The 15,689-nt window shown below is 48.3% G+C and overlaps 5 protein-coding genes across 5 annotated transcripts; 2 read left to right on the forward strand and 3 right to left on the reverse strand.

The window, feature by feature from the left end:
* Positions 1-1,908: 1,908 nt before the first annotated feature.
* On the reverse strand, positions 1,909-3,873 carry BO79DRAFT_261451 (uncharacterized protein; the record flags this gene model as incomplete). Its single annotated transcript, XM_025686487.1, has 3 exons — positions 1,909-1,944; positions 1,990-2,104; positions 2,159-3,873. The coding sequence occupies 3 exons, from the start codon at positions 3,871-3,873 to the stop codon at positions 1,909-1,911; spliced, it is 1,866 nt and encodes a 621-aa protein (XP_025545198.1).
* Positions 3,874-4,579: 706 nt separating this feature from the next.
* Positions 4,580-6,352, forward strand: BO79DRAFT_261455 (MFS transporter; the record flags this gene model as incomplete). Its single annotated transcript, XM_025686488.1, has 4 exons — positions 4,580-4,695; positions 4,753-5,018; positions 5,083-5,957; positions 6,020-6,352. 4 exons carry the CDS (start codon positions 4,580-4,582, stop codon positions 6,350-6,352), a joined length of 1,590 nt encoding a protein of 529 aa, XP_025545199.1.
* A 530-nt stretch (positions 6,353-6,882) lies between these two features.
* BO79DRAFT_261456 (endoglucanase) lies at positions 6,883-8,102 on the reverse strand (the record flags this gene model as incomplete). The annotated part of the gene is made up of 3 exons (XM_025686489.1): positions 6,883-7,396; positions 7,461-7,704; positions 7,772-8,102. 3 exons carry the CDS (start codon positions 8,100-8,102, stop codon positions 6,940-6,942), a joined length of 1,032 nt encoding a protein of 343 aa, XP_025545200.1. The 3' UTR covers positions 6,883-6,939.
* A 2,798-nt stretch (positions 8,103-10,900) lies between these two features.
* BO79DRAFT_133585 (glycoside hydrolase family 11 protein) lies at positions 10,901-11,749 on the forward strand (the record flags this gene model as incomplete). The annotated part of the gene is made up of 2 exons (XM_025677998.1): positions 10,901-11,271; positions 11,350-11,749. 2 exons carry the CDS (start codon positions 10,901-10,903, stop codon positions 11,747-11,749), a joined length of 771 nt encoding a protein of 256 aa, XP_025545201.1.
* A 1,216-nt stretch (positions 11,750-12,965) lies between these two features.
* On the reverse strand, positions 12,966-15,636 carry BO79DRAFT_261460 (putative alpha-L-rhamnosidase C). The gene is made up of 2 exons (XM_025686490.1): positions 15,216-15,636; positions 12,966-15,149 (listed from the first exon to the last, which is right to left on the reverse strand). Exons 1-2 carry the CDS (start codon positions 15,507-15,509, stop codon positions 13,053-13,055), a joined length of 2,391 nt encoding a protein of 796 aa, XP_025545202.1. The 5' UTR covers positions 15,510-15,636; the 3' UTR covers positions 12,966-13,052.
* Between the last annotated feature and the right edge of the window lie 53 nt (positions 15,637-15,689).

The raw sequence follows: 15,689 nt of genomic DNA on the forward strand, positions 1-15,689 counted from the left end.
GAGGGGAATAATAAATGTTAAGCTTATCGCGTGAGAAGTCTCAGATATTTTATCAGAGAACAGGGGATCGATGTCGTGATTTTAGCTCCGAAATGGCAATGCAGCTGGGGCTTGCCATGTGCCGGCCAGATGCACCTCCACGCCCATGCCGAGCGCGCATTGGCCTTTTTCGACATGGCTGAACCATAGATGAATAAAGAAACACGAGACTAAGTGATTGCCTTCTTCTTGATCAAGATGAGCTGAATGACGATCACTCGTAAGACGTTAGATGGGTGAAAATTTTCGTGTTCTCCAGGAAGGCTCAGTCCTGGCTTATGTCTGCAGGGATCCCTCATGTAGCGCAGTAAGCGCTGCTAAGAACAGACCATAGGCGGACCTTCCACGAAGCTAGTTCTACTTTCGTGGTCCAATGTTATTACAAACGGAAAAGAGAGAATATGAGGGGCACGATGCAATCACCCAAGCTTTCTTGCAACCTGGCCCAATCTGTGTGTCTATTGTGCTGCGTAAACAGACGGGATAGGGTTGGCCCAGGGTCCACAAAAGCAGACCCATCTATCATGCTGTCGGTCTCCACGCTCAGAACTAAGGTAAGTGAAGTGCCAATCCAATCATACCATAAGTTCGGTATGCCACTCACATCTACCTTTATTTTTTTTTACTGCTGGCATTACTGAATTAAGTGGAGTAACTTACTCCACAAGGCTGAAACAACTTGTTTTAAGCATGTTATGGTGGTGGTTGAGGGACCGCGTCAGGGAAGGGTTAAGCTCAACCGTCTGTATTCATGTGGAACTGTCTCTACTGAACCAGGCTTTTGATATCACCATCAGACACAATTTTATATAAGACTTTAATATCCTATATGACGCCAATGCTATGGTTTACGGCGCCATTGACCAGGTTTAAACAGGGAGGGGGCGACGTGGCCGGGAAGTGGCCGAGTCCCTCCACTGCCATGGCGAATTTTTAGTCCCGAGCACGCCATCAAGCTAACCGTGGGATGCATTTTCTACCACACACGAACATCCCACATCTCTACTGAAATCCTTGCATGTGTATGCGCCAATGTGCGCTTAATGAGCTGCTGCATCCTGCCAAGAAGCCACAAATACTCTATTCGCTTGGCCCTGCCGTGAAGACCACAAGGCCTCATACGACCACCAAATAGAACACACGAGGAACACGGAAAGAGGGAGCTACACGAAAGAAGCAAATCCTAAAGGGCACTCTGTCTCGCCTATTATGATGTCAAACAAAAACGTAATATGGCGATGTGTGTGGTTGGGCAACCAGTGATCCTGGTTCTTCAGATCCTGCAACGAGAGTAACACGAACCGAGATCGGTAGCAACTTGTTGACCATACGAGTGGGCTGAGCCACGTTGAGTCTATTTCAGAGTGCTTGTCATCTTGGAAAACCCCGTGGCTTCCACTTCCACGAACTCTATCGTCGGATAGAACGAGTGCTGCAAAGAGGCACCCAAAGCATGAGAGCATACGAGGAGATCTGCTTTCTGGGCATTCTCATGTTCGTAGACATGAGATATTAAGCCTCCGTACAATTCCAGTAGAAGTCTGTGGTTACGAAACCTGGACAAAAGGTTCTTGCAGACAAGGAAAGCACCAATCGGTGTCTGGTGTGTGCTGAGCGGGAGGTCCTAAGATTGACATCGTCCTGAAAGGGGGGAGGCACATGCTTGATTTCCTAAATCAATCATTAGAGTTCAATTCTACGCCTCAATCAACAAAGATAATCATACTCGATGGGATCAAATGATGGGCCGTGAAATTGGCTCGAGTCGCTGTTGAATATTTGTTTCCGGGCAAACGGCATGTCTTCTGTCCCGGAATTGACCCAACGCGAGATATCTTAGTCCCACAATATTGTCATGCTAATGTTCAATTATGGTGCAAAGACATTGAATTGTCCATCCATGTTCTGAGTCATTAGCCAAAGCTCGATATCCAGAAGAAGGTAACATACCCAATCGACCAGATCTGCATCCATCCATTCTCGGATGTTTGTCAAATCTTCAAATAGATTCTCCAACGGGGTCTCTGAGCTCCCTGCTGGTGGGTCGCCTGCCCCTGCTTGGGCTCTGAGAATGTATGCTTAGTTGCCTGAAATTGACAGAATACATTAGGTAGCTTACTGTAAATGGCGAAGTATGCGATACGCTCTGAGACAGATATGACTTCGGCCTGACAGATCTCTCATGCGGGCAATCAAACTTTCAATCTCTTCTCGAAAAGATTCTAAGTTATGTTCAGTGTCATCTTGGAGACACGAATTCAGGGCCACAGCTGCATGGAGTGCTTTCAGACTCGTCACCCCACTAAGCAACCAGAAGTAGTTTCGAAGGATTGGAGCTTCGTAGAGTTGTCTGTGAAGGGAAATCAGAGCTGCGCTGGAGCTAATGCACCTTTCTCTGGAAAATGGAAGAAAGCAAGACGCTTTGGAATGGTGAAACGGCCGGTGTAGCAGAAGATAGAGATGATGCGCGTACGTCTGCAAGACGCACCAATAAGCATAGCGATTAGAATCTAAAATATTGGGAGAGCCATCAACCATATAGGCCGCGTCCCATTGCTTTTGCTCTTCCGCTATCGCAGCATCAAGATCACGCAGGGCCTGCTGGTCGAGACGTGAAGGCCCCGAGGTATGACGACAGATTTGAGTGGAAAGCCGGAACAGTCGAAGCTTCGCCATCATGACGGACATCTGCGTGGGCTCGCTACAAGATTGCTGCACAATGCCTTCGTTGGTAATATCAACATCATTGACATCGGCAGGTAGAGGAGCTTGAATGCTGAGAAGGTATGACATATCGAAGTCCCGGAAAAGCATTCCCTGATACGTGTGCAATGTCAAAAGACCAGCCCAACAGCGTCGCCGCCTTTCGGTCTCGATGGTGCCCAAGTTCTTCTGTTCCACATTGCAACGTAACGCAATGCCAATATTCAATGCCATTCCCAACAGGGCCCAGCCTTGGTCGACAGATTCATTATGAGAGAGGCTGTATATCACCATTAATAGAGCCTCGAAGGTGCTGAATGTGTGCCTAATCAAGAAATCGCCCTGCAGAAGGCAGGTTATTGCAGTCCGAAGCAGACGGCGAGAGACAGAAACCGTGATAGGAACCGTGCTTGCAGCTTGTGTGATACTCGAAGGCAGCTGAGACCAGACGCACTTTAGCCTGGGGTCACTTTCATCTAAAGTGTTCAGAGACAAAGAACATAAGGCGAAAAGCAAAGCTAGCCAAGGTAAGTCGACATCTTGAGGGCGTTGCATGAACGCCGTATATTGTTTCTGGAAAGTTGGACCATGAAGAATGGGAAACAATGCGAAGATATGTTTAAAAAAGTGTGAAACCAGATAGTCGCAACATGACTTCGGCGGGAGCGAGTCAATCATTTCCTGGAGAGAGATGCGAGGGCTTATAGAAAGGGGTGATAGTGTGTCATTAACATCCTCCTCTGGCACAGGGCGCTCAAGCACAGTTTCCCAGTGTACACCGGGAGGTGATGTTTCTACTTCAGATATAGTCTGTTCGGATTGTGAAATTGAAGAGATAGCACCTTTTCGTGTCGGTGTAGCCGGGATTCCTGTTCCGCCACTCAACGCAGATGACGCCGAAGTGGTCACGGGCTTCCTGCGAGTTTTTCTTGATACAGATGGCCCAGAAGGGGTCTCATATGAACAAATTGATTCGCGCTTGCGGCGCTTGCACGCACCACAAGGATGCTGACGATCGCATCGCAACTTAGAGCGTCGGCATTCCTCGCAATTAACAGCTTTGCGCTTTCGCCGAAGGAATCCGGACACTTCCTGGATGGCCCCGTTATGGATCAAGTTGTTGCCCAACATTCCCCTCGTAGAAAATGGGGATAAACGAATACACGAAAGCCTTTGTTATTGTTGAGGACAAGAGTCCGAGGCGGACATTGTTGGTCGGAGATAGCATTGATTGAGTCATTGAAGATTGCTACAAAGAAGATCGGTGCCCGATGGTGAAGGTCGGAGAAAGAAGTTCCCGATATTACACGGGAGAGAAGAAATTTCTATGCAACCGCCTTTTCCAGAGAACCGGGAAAACCTGGTCAACAGCATTCAGTCTAGCCACTATGAAGCGTTGTATATGCCTAATAACATCCGTAAGGCGTAATGAAGCGTCTACTGACTGGTTCATGGCTTGAGGAAGTCTAGTTCAATCCAGGTCACGTGATTTCTGTTAAATTACCAATACCGGAAAATACAAATTGCCATACAGTTCATTATATGTATGGACTTATGGCGAAGAAAAGCAGACGGATTCTGCATATCCCCAGGGTTTGTGTATGGAATAGACTTACGTGTGTATCTAACCAGACTTTTATACGTACTATTGCCCTTTTGGCTGTATAGGGTTGCATAACTCGATCCACTCAAGTCCGATTGATCGGAGATAGAGGCCAGCGGAACGGAGATGCTATGACTATAGAAGTTTGTTAGAGCCATTCTTTCTTTGGAGATTTTTCAACATCTCACTCGCCTATATCTTTCTTTTCTTCTTGTCACGCAGAGAATACGGGAAATGGAAGCTTATCTCCAGTACCAACGGGTTCGAAAATCCGTGCAACAGCACTTGGCAAAGATGAAAGATGATTGCAGCTGTCCGAGCTACTCTGTCAACGCTCATCATGGTCCGGAGTAAGTCTAGGTGACAAGTTAATCAGGTGTGCGAGTGTCTAATACAAGTCTATGTAGCTGCAAACTGAGCGGCTATCATAGTAGCCTGGAGAAATCGCCCGCCAGATCGACGGCCCCTGACGCTGCGATTCTTGTGGGCTGGGAAGGGGAAAATGATCCTTTAAATCCTGCAAACCTGAGCACCCCACGGAAGCTCTTCATGACTTTGTTAGTGTCATTGATAGCAGTGGCCGTGACTGCCACCTCGGCGATAGATGCTTGTGGTGTTAGGGAATATAGCGCATACTTCCAGGTATCCGAAGTTGTCGGCTCTCTAGCAACAGGTATGATGGCATCTCGCTGGACTCTATCATAGCATAAAGCTGAGCTCTTCATGTCTCTGAACAGGTCTGTTCCTTATCGGGTTTGCATTCGGTTCCCTTCTCTCTGGCCCTTTCTCTGAAACCTTCGGACGCAATGCCATTTATTCCACAACAATGCTCCTTTTCTTGATCTTCGTCATGGCATCAGGACTAGCCCCAAACCTCCATAGTCACCTTATTTTTCGTTTCTTTGCCGGCCTCTTCGCTTCCACTCCGCTAACCTGCGCCGGTGGCACGGTTGCCGACCTATGGAACCCTCTGGAAAAGACCTATGCTTTTCCTGTTTACGCTATACCTGCATTTATGGGGCCCATGATCGGCCAGATAATTGGGAGCTATATCCCTGTCACACTAGGCTGGCGCTGGCTAGAGTGGGTAATGCTGTTCATGGGTGGTGTGGTTCTCGCTCTGGTCCTTTTATTCCAGCCTGAAACATATGGCAACCTTATTCTCTACTGGAAGGCTTCCATCCTTCGAAAAGAGACCGGTGATGAGAGATACAGAGCTCCCATGGAGATCAATCAGAAGGGTCTCGGCCATCGCTTAAAGACCTCCGTGTACCGGCCATTTGCGATGTTTTACTCGGAACTAATCATCATCCTGATGTCGCTTTATCTGACCATCATTTATATTGTCCTCTTTACATTTCTAGAGGGGTATGCCTATATTTTCGGCGACGCATATGGTCTCTCCGAAGGGCTAACCAACCTTTGCTGGGCTGGTATGCTCATTGGGATCTTGCTAGTCAGCGGTGTGGTGCCGGTGGTCTACAGCTGGACTGCGAAGGCCTATGCTCGAGATAAGTCCACTATTGCACCGGAGATGAGACTCTGGTACACGATGCTTGGCGGCGCAGTAGCAGTGCCGATCAGCTTGTTCTGGATGGGATGGACAAGCAATGTAAGTCTATGTGGAAACTCCCACTTGTTCTGCAACAGGTTAACCATTCTTTGTCTCCACAGCCAAACATCTCCATCTGGTCGCCTCTCGTCGCGTCGGTCTTTTTCGGCTACGGTATTACCACCATCTTCATCGTTGCATATATGTATCTCATCGATTCCTACGACACATATTCTGCATCCGCTCTGGGATTCCTCGTCTTCACACGATATGTGGTGGCGGGAGGCGTGACTGTTGCTGGGGGTCCGATCTATGAGGCTTTGGGCGTGCAGTATACCCTTACCATTCTGGGGTCTATCAGTGCAGTTATGGCGTTGGTGCCTTATTTGCTTTACTTCTATGGGCCGATCATCCGCAGAAAGAGCAAGTATGCGGTGAATGTTGACACTGAGTAAAATCCTTAAAAGGTGTGATGGCTAGGGCTTTATATTCTTATTCATGTATTCTTATTCATGAGTGCACTCAAGAATCACGATTTGGCTCTCATAGTACATAGTATCAAAGGCTTCGGGAAAGTCCTAGAGCTTAAAGTACCTTTTTTTGTTATCGTGAAGGGACGAAATATAAATAGACAAGATAGGCACATAGGGAAAGAGCTTTAACCAGGTATAAGAGACACATTACGGATACAGATGCTTATAATACTACATCACAATTGTTTTTCTTGAATCAGGATACCAGCGACAAACAAGGTCTTCAACAAGACATTGAAAATCAAGAAGCACTCGAACTAATTAAGACAGCGTTCGTGACGACCTCAATCAAGGATTGAGAACATCGACGAATATCGACTATTGTACAGAAACGATTGGCTGCGATATCCCAATGTAGCCTTTAGGACAAAGGAGCGGGCTGCTTGACATGGGAGGAATCATCGAACCCCTATGGTACCTACTGGCGTAACCACTCGAATTCAGTGATAATATCCCCCTTTCCAACCATCATCCCCAATCAGGACACCGCGACTGAGCCAGCAGATCCTTCAGGCCGAAGTAACACATTGATGGTACCAAGGGTTCTGCTCCACGCAGGTGCAAGGTGACTCACACTCGGTTGGGCCAGCATAATTAAGGCCTCCGCATTGGCCCCAGTGCGAGACAAGATTACCCGAGCTAGCGACCGCGGATTGAATGTTGCTGCTGCTGCTGCTGGCGGGGGTTTGAACGTAGGCATGCACGGCAGCGGTAGTTGTACCCGGGCTTGCGACAGATGCACTACTGACCGAAGGGGAGGCAGCGGATGAGCTTCCTGAACCACTTCCGTTCCACACGTCATCCCCAATGGGCGTTTCCAGTATATCCATCTGAATCTTCTCGGCCGAGTCGACCCAAAGATTGAGGCCGTTGAACAGGGTCATGCTGTCGTTGTAGAGACCGGGAATCTGGTATGTGAGACTGGGAGATCCAGTTCCCGAGCCCGTGACCTTTACCTGTGCACAGCTAAATTGGCGGTGTCAGCATCATTGCCCTTTGAATGTCATAAATCTGAGCGTGAGTTTCTCACCTGTAGAAGAATTCAGCCTCGTTGGCCTGGGCCCCATGCAAGCCCACATGCTCGGCGCGCACCAGGTACTCGCCTGCTGGGGTCTCAGCAGGAATCTGAAACTCGAACTCGGACATGCCCCAGGTGCACCAGGCATCCTTGGTCAAGTCGCCTTCCTCGTTGCAGAGCGTTCTTTCCCAGATCTTGAACCATTCGCCGTCGCCTTCGTATTCCTGGACATTGCCGGTGGGTGCCTTGGACATAACTGTAATTCGAGGAAACCAGGTCATTAGAAGGTGAGTGACTATGCCAGGGAGAGGGATGACTCGTACAAACTTGGCCCGGGCCAGGGTGCGCAATACTGGTGTCGTAGAAGAGCTTCATCCCGATGGTATCGCCCGCCGCTACCTCGGCGACGTCGGTCTTTGCGGCATTGCTGAATGAGCCCAGGTTGCAACGAAAATCGTTGTCGTTGGGTGTCAAATTGTCAAAAGTGTTGGTGAACTTGGTAGGCTCGTAGCATACGCTGCGAGTGGTCTCACGAATGTACTGCCAGTCCGCAGAAGCCTCTCCGTTCAACACGAGCTTGCTGAAGATATAATGAGCGGAAGCCGTAGGTGCCAGACTGGCAGTGACTGCAACGGCCAGAGGAAGATACTTCATTGTGTCTGGCTGAGAATCGAGACTAATTTAGAAGCGAAAGAAAGAGTATGAAAGTATAATGAATTGAAGTGAAAGAGTGACGAGAGCCTGACACCTGGTCAGATTTAATCCAGCTCGATAATGAGAAGTCAAAGTAAGGAGTGATATCTTGTATAATTCCTCTCGTAGAAGAAGAGAATAATGAGGGTTATATATGAATGTGCCAAGCAAACCACAGCTTATCTCTGCCTTCGAATATCCACAGCTTGAGTTCCTGCTGTCCCAGTCCTTCATTTCCTCATCACGGCGCTTTGGCGGGCTTCTCCGAAACAATATGTCGCACCATTATTATGGACAGCATCCAGTCCACTTCCATATACCTGGCTAAATGTCGGTTGTACCTTCCTGGCCATGCCATATCCCTGGTATGCTAGAGCTCAATACAATATTGAACCCATAGTGTGCTTTGAGGCGCTATGTAAGCGCAACTGTCTTCTGTTCACGAGTCCTGGAGTTGAATAGCTTCCACATTCTTCTAGACAGTCAGGTCAACCTGTCGTTGACTGTTCCATCCTCGCCATTCGCCACCCAGTCGGGCCTGTGGCAGCTGTATCTCCTAGTCTGAGTGATGCCGTACTTGCGTGCAGTTGGCGGCATAAATTGAAGGTAAACAGGCAGAAGCCCAGCTGCCCAATCAGGTCCGACCGATCCTAGAATCAGGAGATAGCGGTACAGATACTTATTCCACTTTTGCTTTGCTCGAAACAGCCAGTGTTTGTCAATGGTGCAATGCGCGCTCCGGTGACTCCCATACGGGACTTGGCTCGGTACTTATCGCACGTCGATACCCGTGGCTGTTCAAGCCAAGAGTGCCGAATCCCATTCCGGATGTTCGAGGCCCTGAACCCTTACAAGTGGGGCACTAAGAATTCATCCCTGTCCTGCTGTCTGCGTGAAGCGCCCAGGAAACCCTTTGACGAAGCTTCTTCAACTTATCCTACCTCAAAGCTGTTAAGACAAAGTCACATCGTACTCATTAGGGGCGTTGAGCAACCTAAACTGGTCTTTCAGCTGGGATGCGACTTACACTTAAGCCATAAAGGTGAGAGCCACCTTCTACTGCGATCATTCTGGGAATCGTTATTTGTGGTATGATGAGCCGCGGGACGAAGAAGCCGCGGGACTAAAGCTCCCGGTTGGAAGTGGAGTCAGAAACCACTGAGATCCAGGCGAATGTGTCATCGGACATGTCGTTGCCAAGCATCATATACTCCATGTGATTGGCCTTTTGCTGGCTCTTTCCACTGAAGGATCTCAGGGAGATCTAATTTGGGTGGCCAAGTTGGGTCATTATCATCTGAAACACACCGATTGCCTAGACTTGTCAATCGTGAACCTGGGTGAGCTCAGACGAACAAGCTCTGAGTGCAATCCATAAGTTACCTGCCAGGCCTACTCCAGCCAATGGTTAGGTGTTGATTTGTACTATCAATGGTTCAAAAATGGGTCCATTGCTCGCCGAAGCACTAGGAACTGTGTCTGACGAGTATCTCACTACATCGTGCATGGTAAGCTTCAGTAGTTTCCTGAACAAGTCTACCTTCTTCAGCCTTAAGCACTCTTGTGTCATCAGTTCATAAGTTACGCGCTTTAGCCATAGGTACGTCAATGTCTTCCGGTTCGAAACCAGCTCGTGAGTTATTTTCTTTTCCTCTTCTGTTCTCTGTGCGCTTTACTTGCGGAAAGGGCCTAATTCTGGCTTTGTGTGGAGCCACGAGGCCGTTTTTCATCTGAAACGATTCCGTAGTTTAGACTTTCCTTGGTACCATCCATTTTGAAAGCACCAACTTTGATATGGACCGAGGAATATTTTTAGCTATGTACATTTCTCCTTCCATGTTGCCGTGGGTTCGGACATTTCGATGAGCACTTGGCAGATGCTTCAAGGGTTTTCATTAAAGTGGGTCCTAATGACCCACTTCACTGGCCTTATACTCACGGACTGCTACCTACCAACTAGACCAAAAGAGATATATCCCCGTGAGATATTGGTGTGTTTCGGTTAAGACCAAAGCCGTAACCAAAGCAGCCATGCAAGGCACCCGGTCACCTGCATATCTCTGCACTGAAGACGGATACACAGATAATCTTCTAGCTTACATGGTCGCACTGGTTACCGATTAGGTTACGGAGCACAAGCCCGCAGAACCCAATAGCGTCCCTGAACATTTGCGATAACAGGTGTGAGGACTTAGAATTGTCGTTGACTCCCGTATGTTATGATATTGATCATTGTGCGAGATATCAACTTTCCGTAGTCGCGGCATCTTAAGATGAAACCAGAATGAACCCTATTTCGACGCCAAAACCTGTTCGAACCATGGTTAAAGTGGTTTTCGGGCAGTCAATAATATAAGCTCCTGGTATGTGAATTAACATTCCGTGAATAATCGTGGCATTTGGAGCCTTCCTTGCGGAATAGTTAGCTCACTTGGAGGGTAGGGCTCAATCCAAATTAATCACATGTCTTCCTGCACACAGACCAAAGAGATTAGCCAGGCAGGTAGACAGCGGGATTGCTCCGTACATCCAATGTCGCTTAAAGGTTGTTTCATAGTGCTACAACCGTAGCCTAAATGGATAAAGTGCCCGTGGAAGGTACAGGTCGAGCGAACCTTGGAAATTACTCCTCCCCTTTTGTCGACAAATAAACGATATAAAGGTATGTGTCTGCCAAACAAACATTGCCATCTCATCACCCTCGCCTTCTAAGTCACAGTTGTACCCTTCTACTTGGAATTCTTCCTTTCCACATAATCATGGTGTCTTTCCTTGGCCAAGCACGCCTGGCCGTGCCAATCCTGTCAGCCTTTGCGTGGATGTTTGCGGCAAGTTCCGCCATCCCCCCACCGCCGCCTGGAACCCTCTCACCTGAGCGTCTTCAATGGATCAGGGAAGTGATCGGCAATCAGACCGAGGGCGGCAGCATTTCGGATCTCGCTAAGCGGAGCACTATCCTGCATACCAGCCAAGACGGCGTCGACAGCGGGGGATTCTACTACTCCGTGTACAATGACAACGGTGCCAGCGTTGGATACACTGAATACCCCACGACCGGCCAGTTTGAACTCGGCTGGAACACTGAGACGGAATTTCTTGGTGGGAAGGGCTTCAAGGGTGGCAGCACGCGGTAAGTGCATCTTTCCTCCTCTCCCCTTTTCCTTCTCACTTGACAGAGCCGAGGAAAGCTGATAGTTGTTCGTCTCAGCTCCTTGACTTGGGATGGTTACTTCACCGCCGAGGGTGACTGGACTTTGGCCATCTATGGCTGGACCCTGAACCCCGTCACCGAGTGGTATATTGTGGAGTCGCATGGCACTGGAACCCCAGGCAACGGGAACATCCTCGGCCAGGTCGATAGCGATGGCGGTGTCTACGATGTCTACAACCTCCCCTACAGAAATGTTCCCGAGATCTACGGTGTCACCAACTTCGACCAGCACTGGTCGGTGCGTCGCTCTCACCGTTCCACCGGCACTGTCGACGTGAGCACCCATTTCCAGCGCTGGAAGGAATTGGGTCTCAACCCTGGCACCCCGATCTTCCAGATGGTTACTCTGGAAGGCTTCTCCGGTCAGGGGTACCTGGATTTCACCGTCCAGGCATAGATAGGATCAATGGCCATGTACTCCCAGGGCACTTGCCCGAGGTCAGAGCCCCTCCGCAAGTATCACTATAAAGACGTTTGGGGAAATAATCAGAAGCCCCCTTTCCCTTCATTCTTTCTTTTTCTCCTTTACAATTCTTGTCATTACCCGCTTTTTTCGCTTCTCCTCAAGATATCAACTATTTTGTTAATCCTTAAATAACATAATAAGTCTGGTGGCTGCTGCCGTACTTCATTGCCTAACCTACTCTCTTATTTACAGATTTTATCTGTAATCATAGATTCCAAGTTTGATTTACGGTTTTTAACTAATAGTGCTGTATACAAGGGTTATTTTGGGAGCATTATCGCCCTTTTAGTAGCGGTGAGATCACTCGTAGCTACCCTGGAGTGCTCTTCTTCGTGATGAACCTCGTGATCAGTGAGCCCTGATCAAGACCTGAACTTCGCCAGATTGCAGCCCCAGAGCAACTGAGAAACAGGAAGATGATACACCCGTCTTCTAGTCTTCACAAAGCTTCTCCTACATCACCATTACGCGCCCTGACACCGATCTCCGTTGAGAAACGAGAAGAGTGAGAGGTCATCTCAAATGAGTCATCTGCACATTCGATTTCCTATTCTCGCGCCATTATCTATCATATATTTTCTCGCAATTTTTAGTAGAGATATTTCTCTTAGTGTAGTACTTATTTCTGAATATCTGTGGTCTTCCTGCAATTAATATGTGCAAAAGGTGCTCACGTTTTTGAAATACAATTAAATGCCTGTTGCGGCGCTGGGATCTACTAGAGTATTTGTTTCATCCTTAGTAGTGGAGGAGAGTTGACTTAATCGTCTAAGAAAGGTCCACCTAGTGGATATTCCCAGAAAGTGGAGACGTGAGGCAAAGTACGAATATACGAATGTAAAATGTACGATATACGAATATACGAACAACTTCAATAGAGGCATGAAGTTTCGACATACCAGCCCCCATGAAAAGGGGGTTCCTTGGCATTAGCCCATGTATCGTTTTTATGTTTGGCTATATTCAAAATTCTGTGTATGGTTATAAAGGGTTGAGTGGATAAGTCCATTCTCACTGTGGCTCTCCGAGATGGTACCTTTTTAGATGCTAAAGGGTACACCAGGACTCCGACTGACAACTGAGAACATTATTTACACGGTGAAAAGACTTCAGGATTGGCATTTTGAAACAGTGTAATTATCACCAACTTCATCTTTGTAATACATCTATGCGTTTGGTCCGAAATCAACGCCGCGAACGCGTACAGAATAATATAAATATACCCAAGACATGATCAAGTGTGTTGTTTCCAACGAAAGACCTTCCCACCGTCCACCTCAATAGTTCCGTTAAGAGGGCTAGGAAGAACAACAGTACCCTTAGTACCCACAGGGGCGCTGACAACAATATTGAAAAGTCCGCTACCATCAAAAGACCAATCAACCCTAATGTTACCGTGAGGAGTAGGATACTTTCCCCTTGCCCAAGCCAGTCCCAAAGTCTGAGGAGCGACTCTCCACTCCTTGAAACCAGGAGTAACCGGCTGAATACCGAGGACGTAACGGCTCAGATCAGCAGTGGGCCCTGCACTCCAAGCATGGCACAGTGAGGTTCCAGACCCGATGCCGGGAGTACCGTCGGGGTTTATGACCTCCCACATACAGCCAGTGTAGTTGGCATTTTTCGGGTCACTGATCGGGCCCCAGATACTGTGGAGAAGTCTTTTGGCATTCACGCCATCGTTCGCATGGAAGGCCGCCTTGAGGTGGTAGCCGGAAGCATAGGGGCTGATTTTCTGGGCGAATCCGCTGGCGACGCTGGCGTTGGAGAAGGAGAGAGCACCTTTGGGGATATATAATTGCTGCGCCATGGTGGATAGTAACGTACTAGTACGGTTGTCGGTTAGTTTTGTAGTGTCACTCAGAATAACCAGGGCGTTGGCTTCCTGCGAGAAAAAGTCCTGGTATGTTTCAGAGTGGTAGTAGGCCTTGAGTTTGTCGCTCCACAAATGATCATTGATTGCTTTTTGTAAGTTCTCCAGCCGCCTTTGATAAGCGGTGGCATTTATGTTGGCCTGCTCCAGATACGGGATCCATTTGTTTAGCGAGTAGGCGTATAAGATGTTGAACTGGGAGACAATCCCAGACGAGGGGGGATCATAGATGTCCCATCCCCCACCGATGGCGGGATCGGTGATGTTGAGCAAGTTATTTGGTAGGGTCTGTGAATGCGCCCAATCAAGCATGCGCATCACTTTTCGGGCCCAGCGATGCAGAAAAACTTCATCACCGGTCTGCTCGTAGAATTTGGCCATTGCACTCACTAGATTGAACGAATATCCAATCAAACCGGTCGTATTTGCCTCAACATCCGTGGTTCGAGGGGGCTGCTGAACTTTTGCATTCGGAACAAAAAACCCGGGGGCCATCTGGTAGGAACCGAGCAGCTCGATAGAACCGTTGATGTATTCAATACCGTTGGTGCTGGCGAATGCTGTGCTGCTAGCTATGTCCAAGTCTCCGGCGTACGCAATACGATCGCGTCGAGAGCCGTCGACGCTGACAGGTAAAGGGTTGGTCCCGACAAGGAAGTCTGATAGCGCCGACTCATCTGTCAATGTTGAAGAATACTTTTGCTCTCCCCCGACTAACAATGACAGGTTGGTAAAAACAGCAGAATGCCCGAAAGACGCGCCCACACCGAAGGAGCCATAAAAAGATGCGGTTTGGGAGAAATCCAGCACAGTAGTGTTATCGATTTGAACAGATATTTGGGACATGTTCACGTTACTCTGAACCTTGTGCCACTCGTTCAGAATGATCGAAGAGGGAAGGTGACCTGAGGCAATGATCGGGTCCAGCTCAGTAGATCCAGCATGCGCAGAGATGGACTCATTGGCAATATCGACAAAGATGTAGATCCCGTTAGACAGAGTATCACTGAGTACGTTAAAGCTGAAGCCCTTGGAGATCGGCTTTACCAGGAACTTTAGATCATAAGTCGTCAGCGAAGGAGACCAGGTGGTATAGTAGGGTTGCGGAGCAAGACTGTCTATCAAGGCTCCTTCATCAGTAAGAACCCAGAAATCTGGAATGCTGTTAGCTGGGAACTCAGTAAGCTGCGATGTCCGAGCTCCCGCATGCCAAATCCGAGTCAGCACTTCATCGGAACAGTTGAACGAGCCCGGAAGATCTGCCAAAGGGATAATAGAGACAGTCGGTTTGAATCCAACGAGGGATAGATGCATCTCTCCCGCACTGGACAGGTTCAGCTTCTGGTATCGCAGGCCGCCCTGGATGAGCCTGTTTGTGTAGGTCCTTTCTTCCGTGATGTTGTATCGATTAACTCGGTACGTGTCCATCGTCGCATCAAAGGAGAGAGGACCGTCAGCCTGATATGAATGAGTCAGGAATTAACGATCGTAAGTAATGGTAGCAAGACAGGAGACTGGACTCACCATGGCTGATCCCAGTAATGCATATGTTTCGCTATAGGCCATTTCAAACCCAGAGGTGTCCCCAGACATAGATGAAACTTGAAAGGTGGCATAGCCTTCGACATCTCGTCCGTAGTCGAGTATTATTATTGCGGGGGTCACCCCGTCAGAGGAGAGCCTAAGAACCGTGTCATTCTGATAATCAATCCATTTATTCTGCGAGGCGTTGGCATAGGTAATAGGTTGATAAAAGGTCGAACAATTTCCAGAGGCAAATAGAAAACCAAGGAAGACTAGATTATAAGCGAATCTCATAATGATTTGAATCTCCGCAGGATTCCAGGGTTCAGTCCGATGTCAGTTTGGTGAAAGTGCAACAAGCTGTCACGGATGTGCGGGCTATCTTATATTCGACATCTTCTTAATTCCGAGTCACTAAGACCCCCTTCTTCCCTGACAAAACGAATATACGAGAATACATCCGGCACACGATGC

This window comes from Aspergillus costaricaensis (genome assembly GCF_003184835.1).
Source record: "Aspergillus costaricaensis CBS 115574 unplaced genomic scaffold BO79scaffold_1, whole genome shotgun sequence".
Lineage (NCBI taxonomy): Eukaryota > Fungi > Ascomycota > Eurotiomycetes > Eurotiales > Aspergillaceae > Aspergillus > Aspergillus costaricensis.

Excerpts from the sequence above, each read along its gene's own strand:
- BO79DRAFT_261460 (XM_025686490.1), bottom strand. The coding sequence starts at position 15,509 with ATGAGATTCGCTTATAATCTAGTCTTCCTTGGTTTTCTATTTGCCTCT. Across the intron at positions 15,150-15,215 it reads CATTACTGGGATCAGCCATG|GCTGACGGTCCTCTCTCCTT; the intron begins GTGAGTCCAGTC and ends CATTCATATCAG.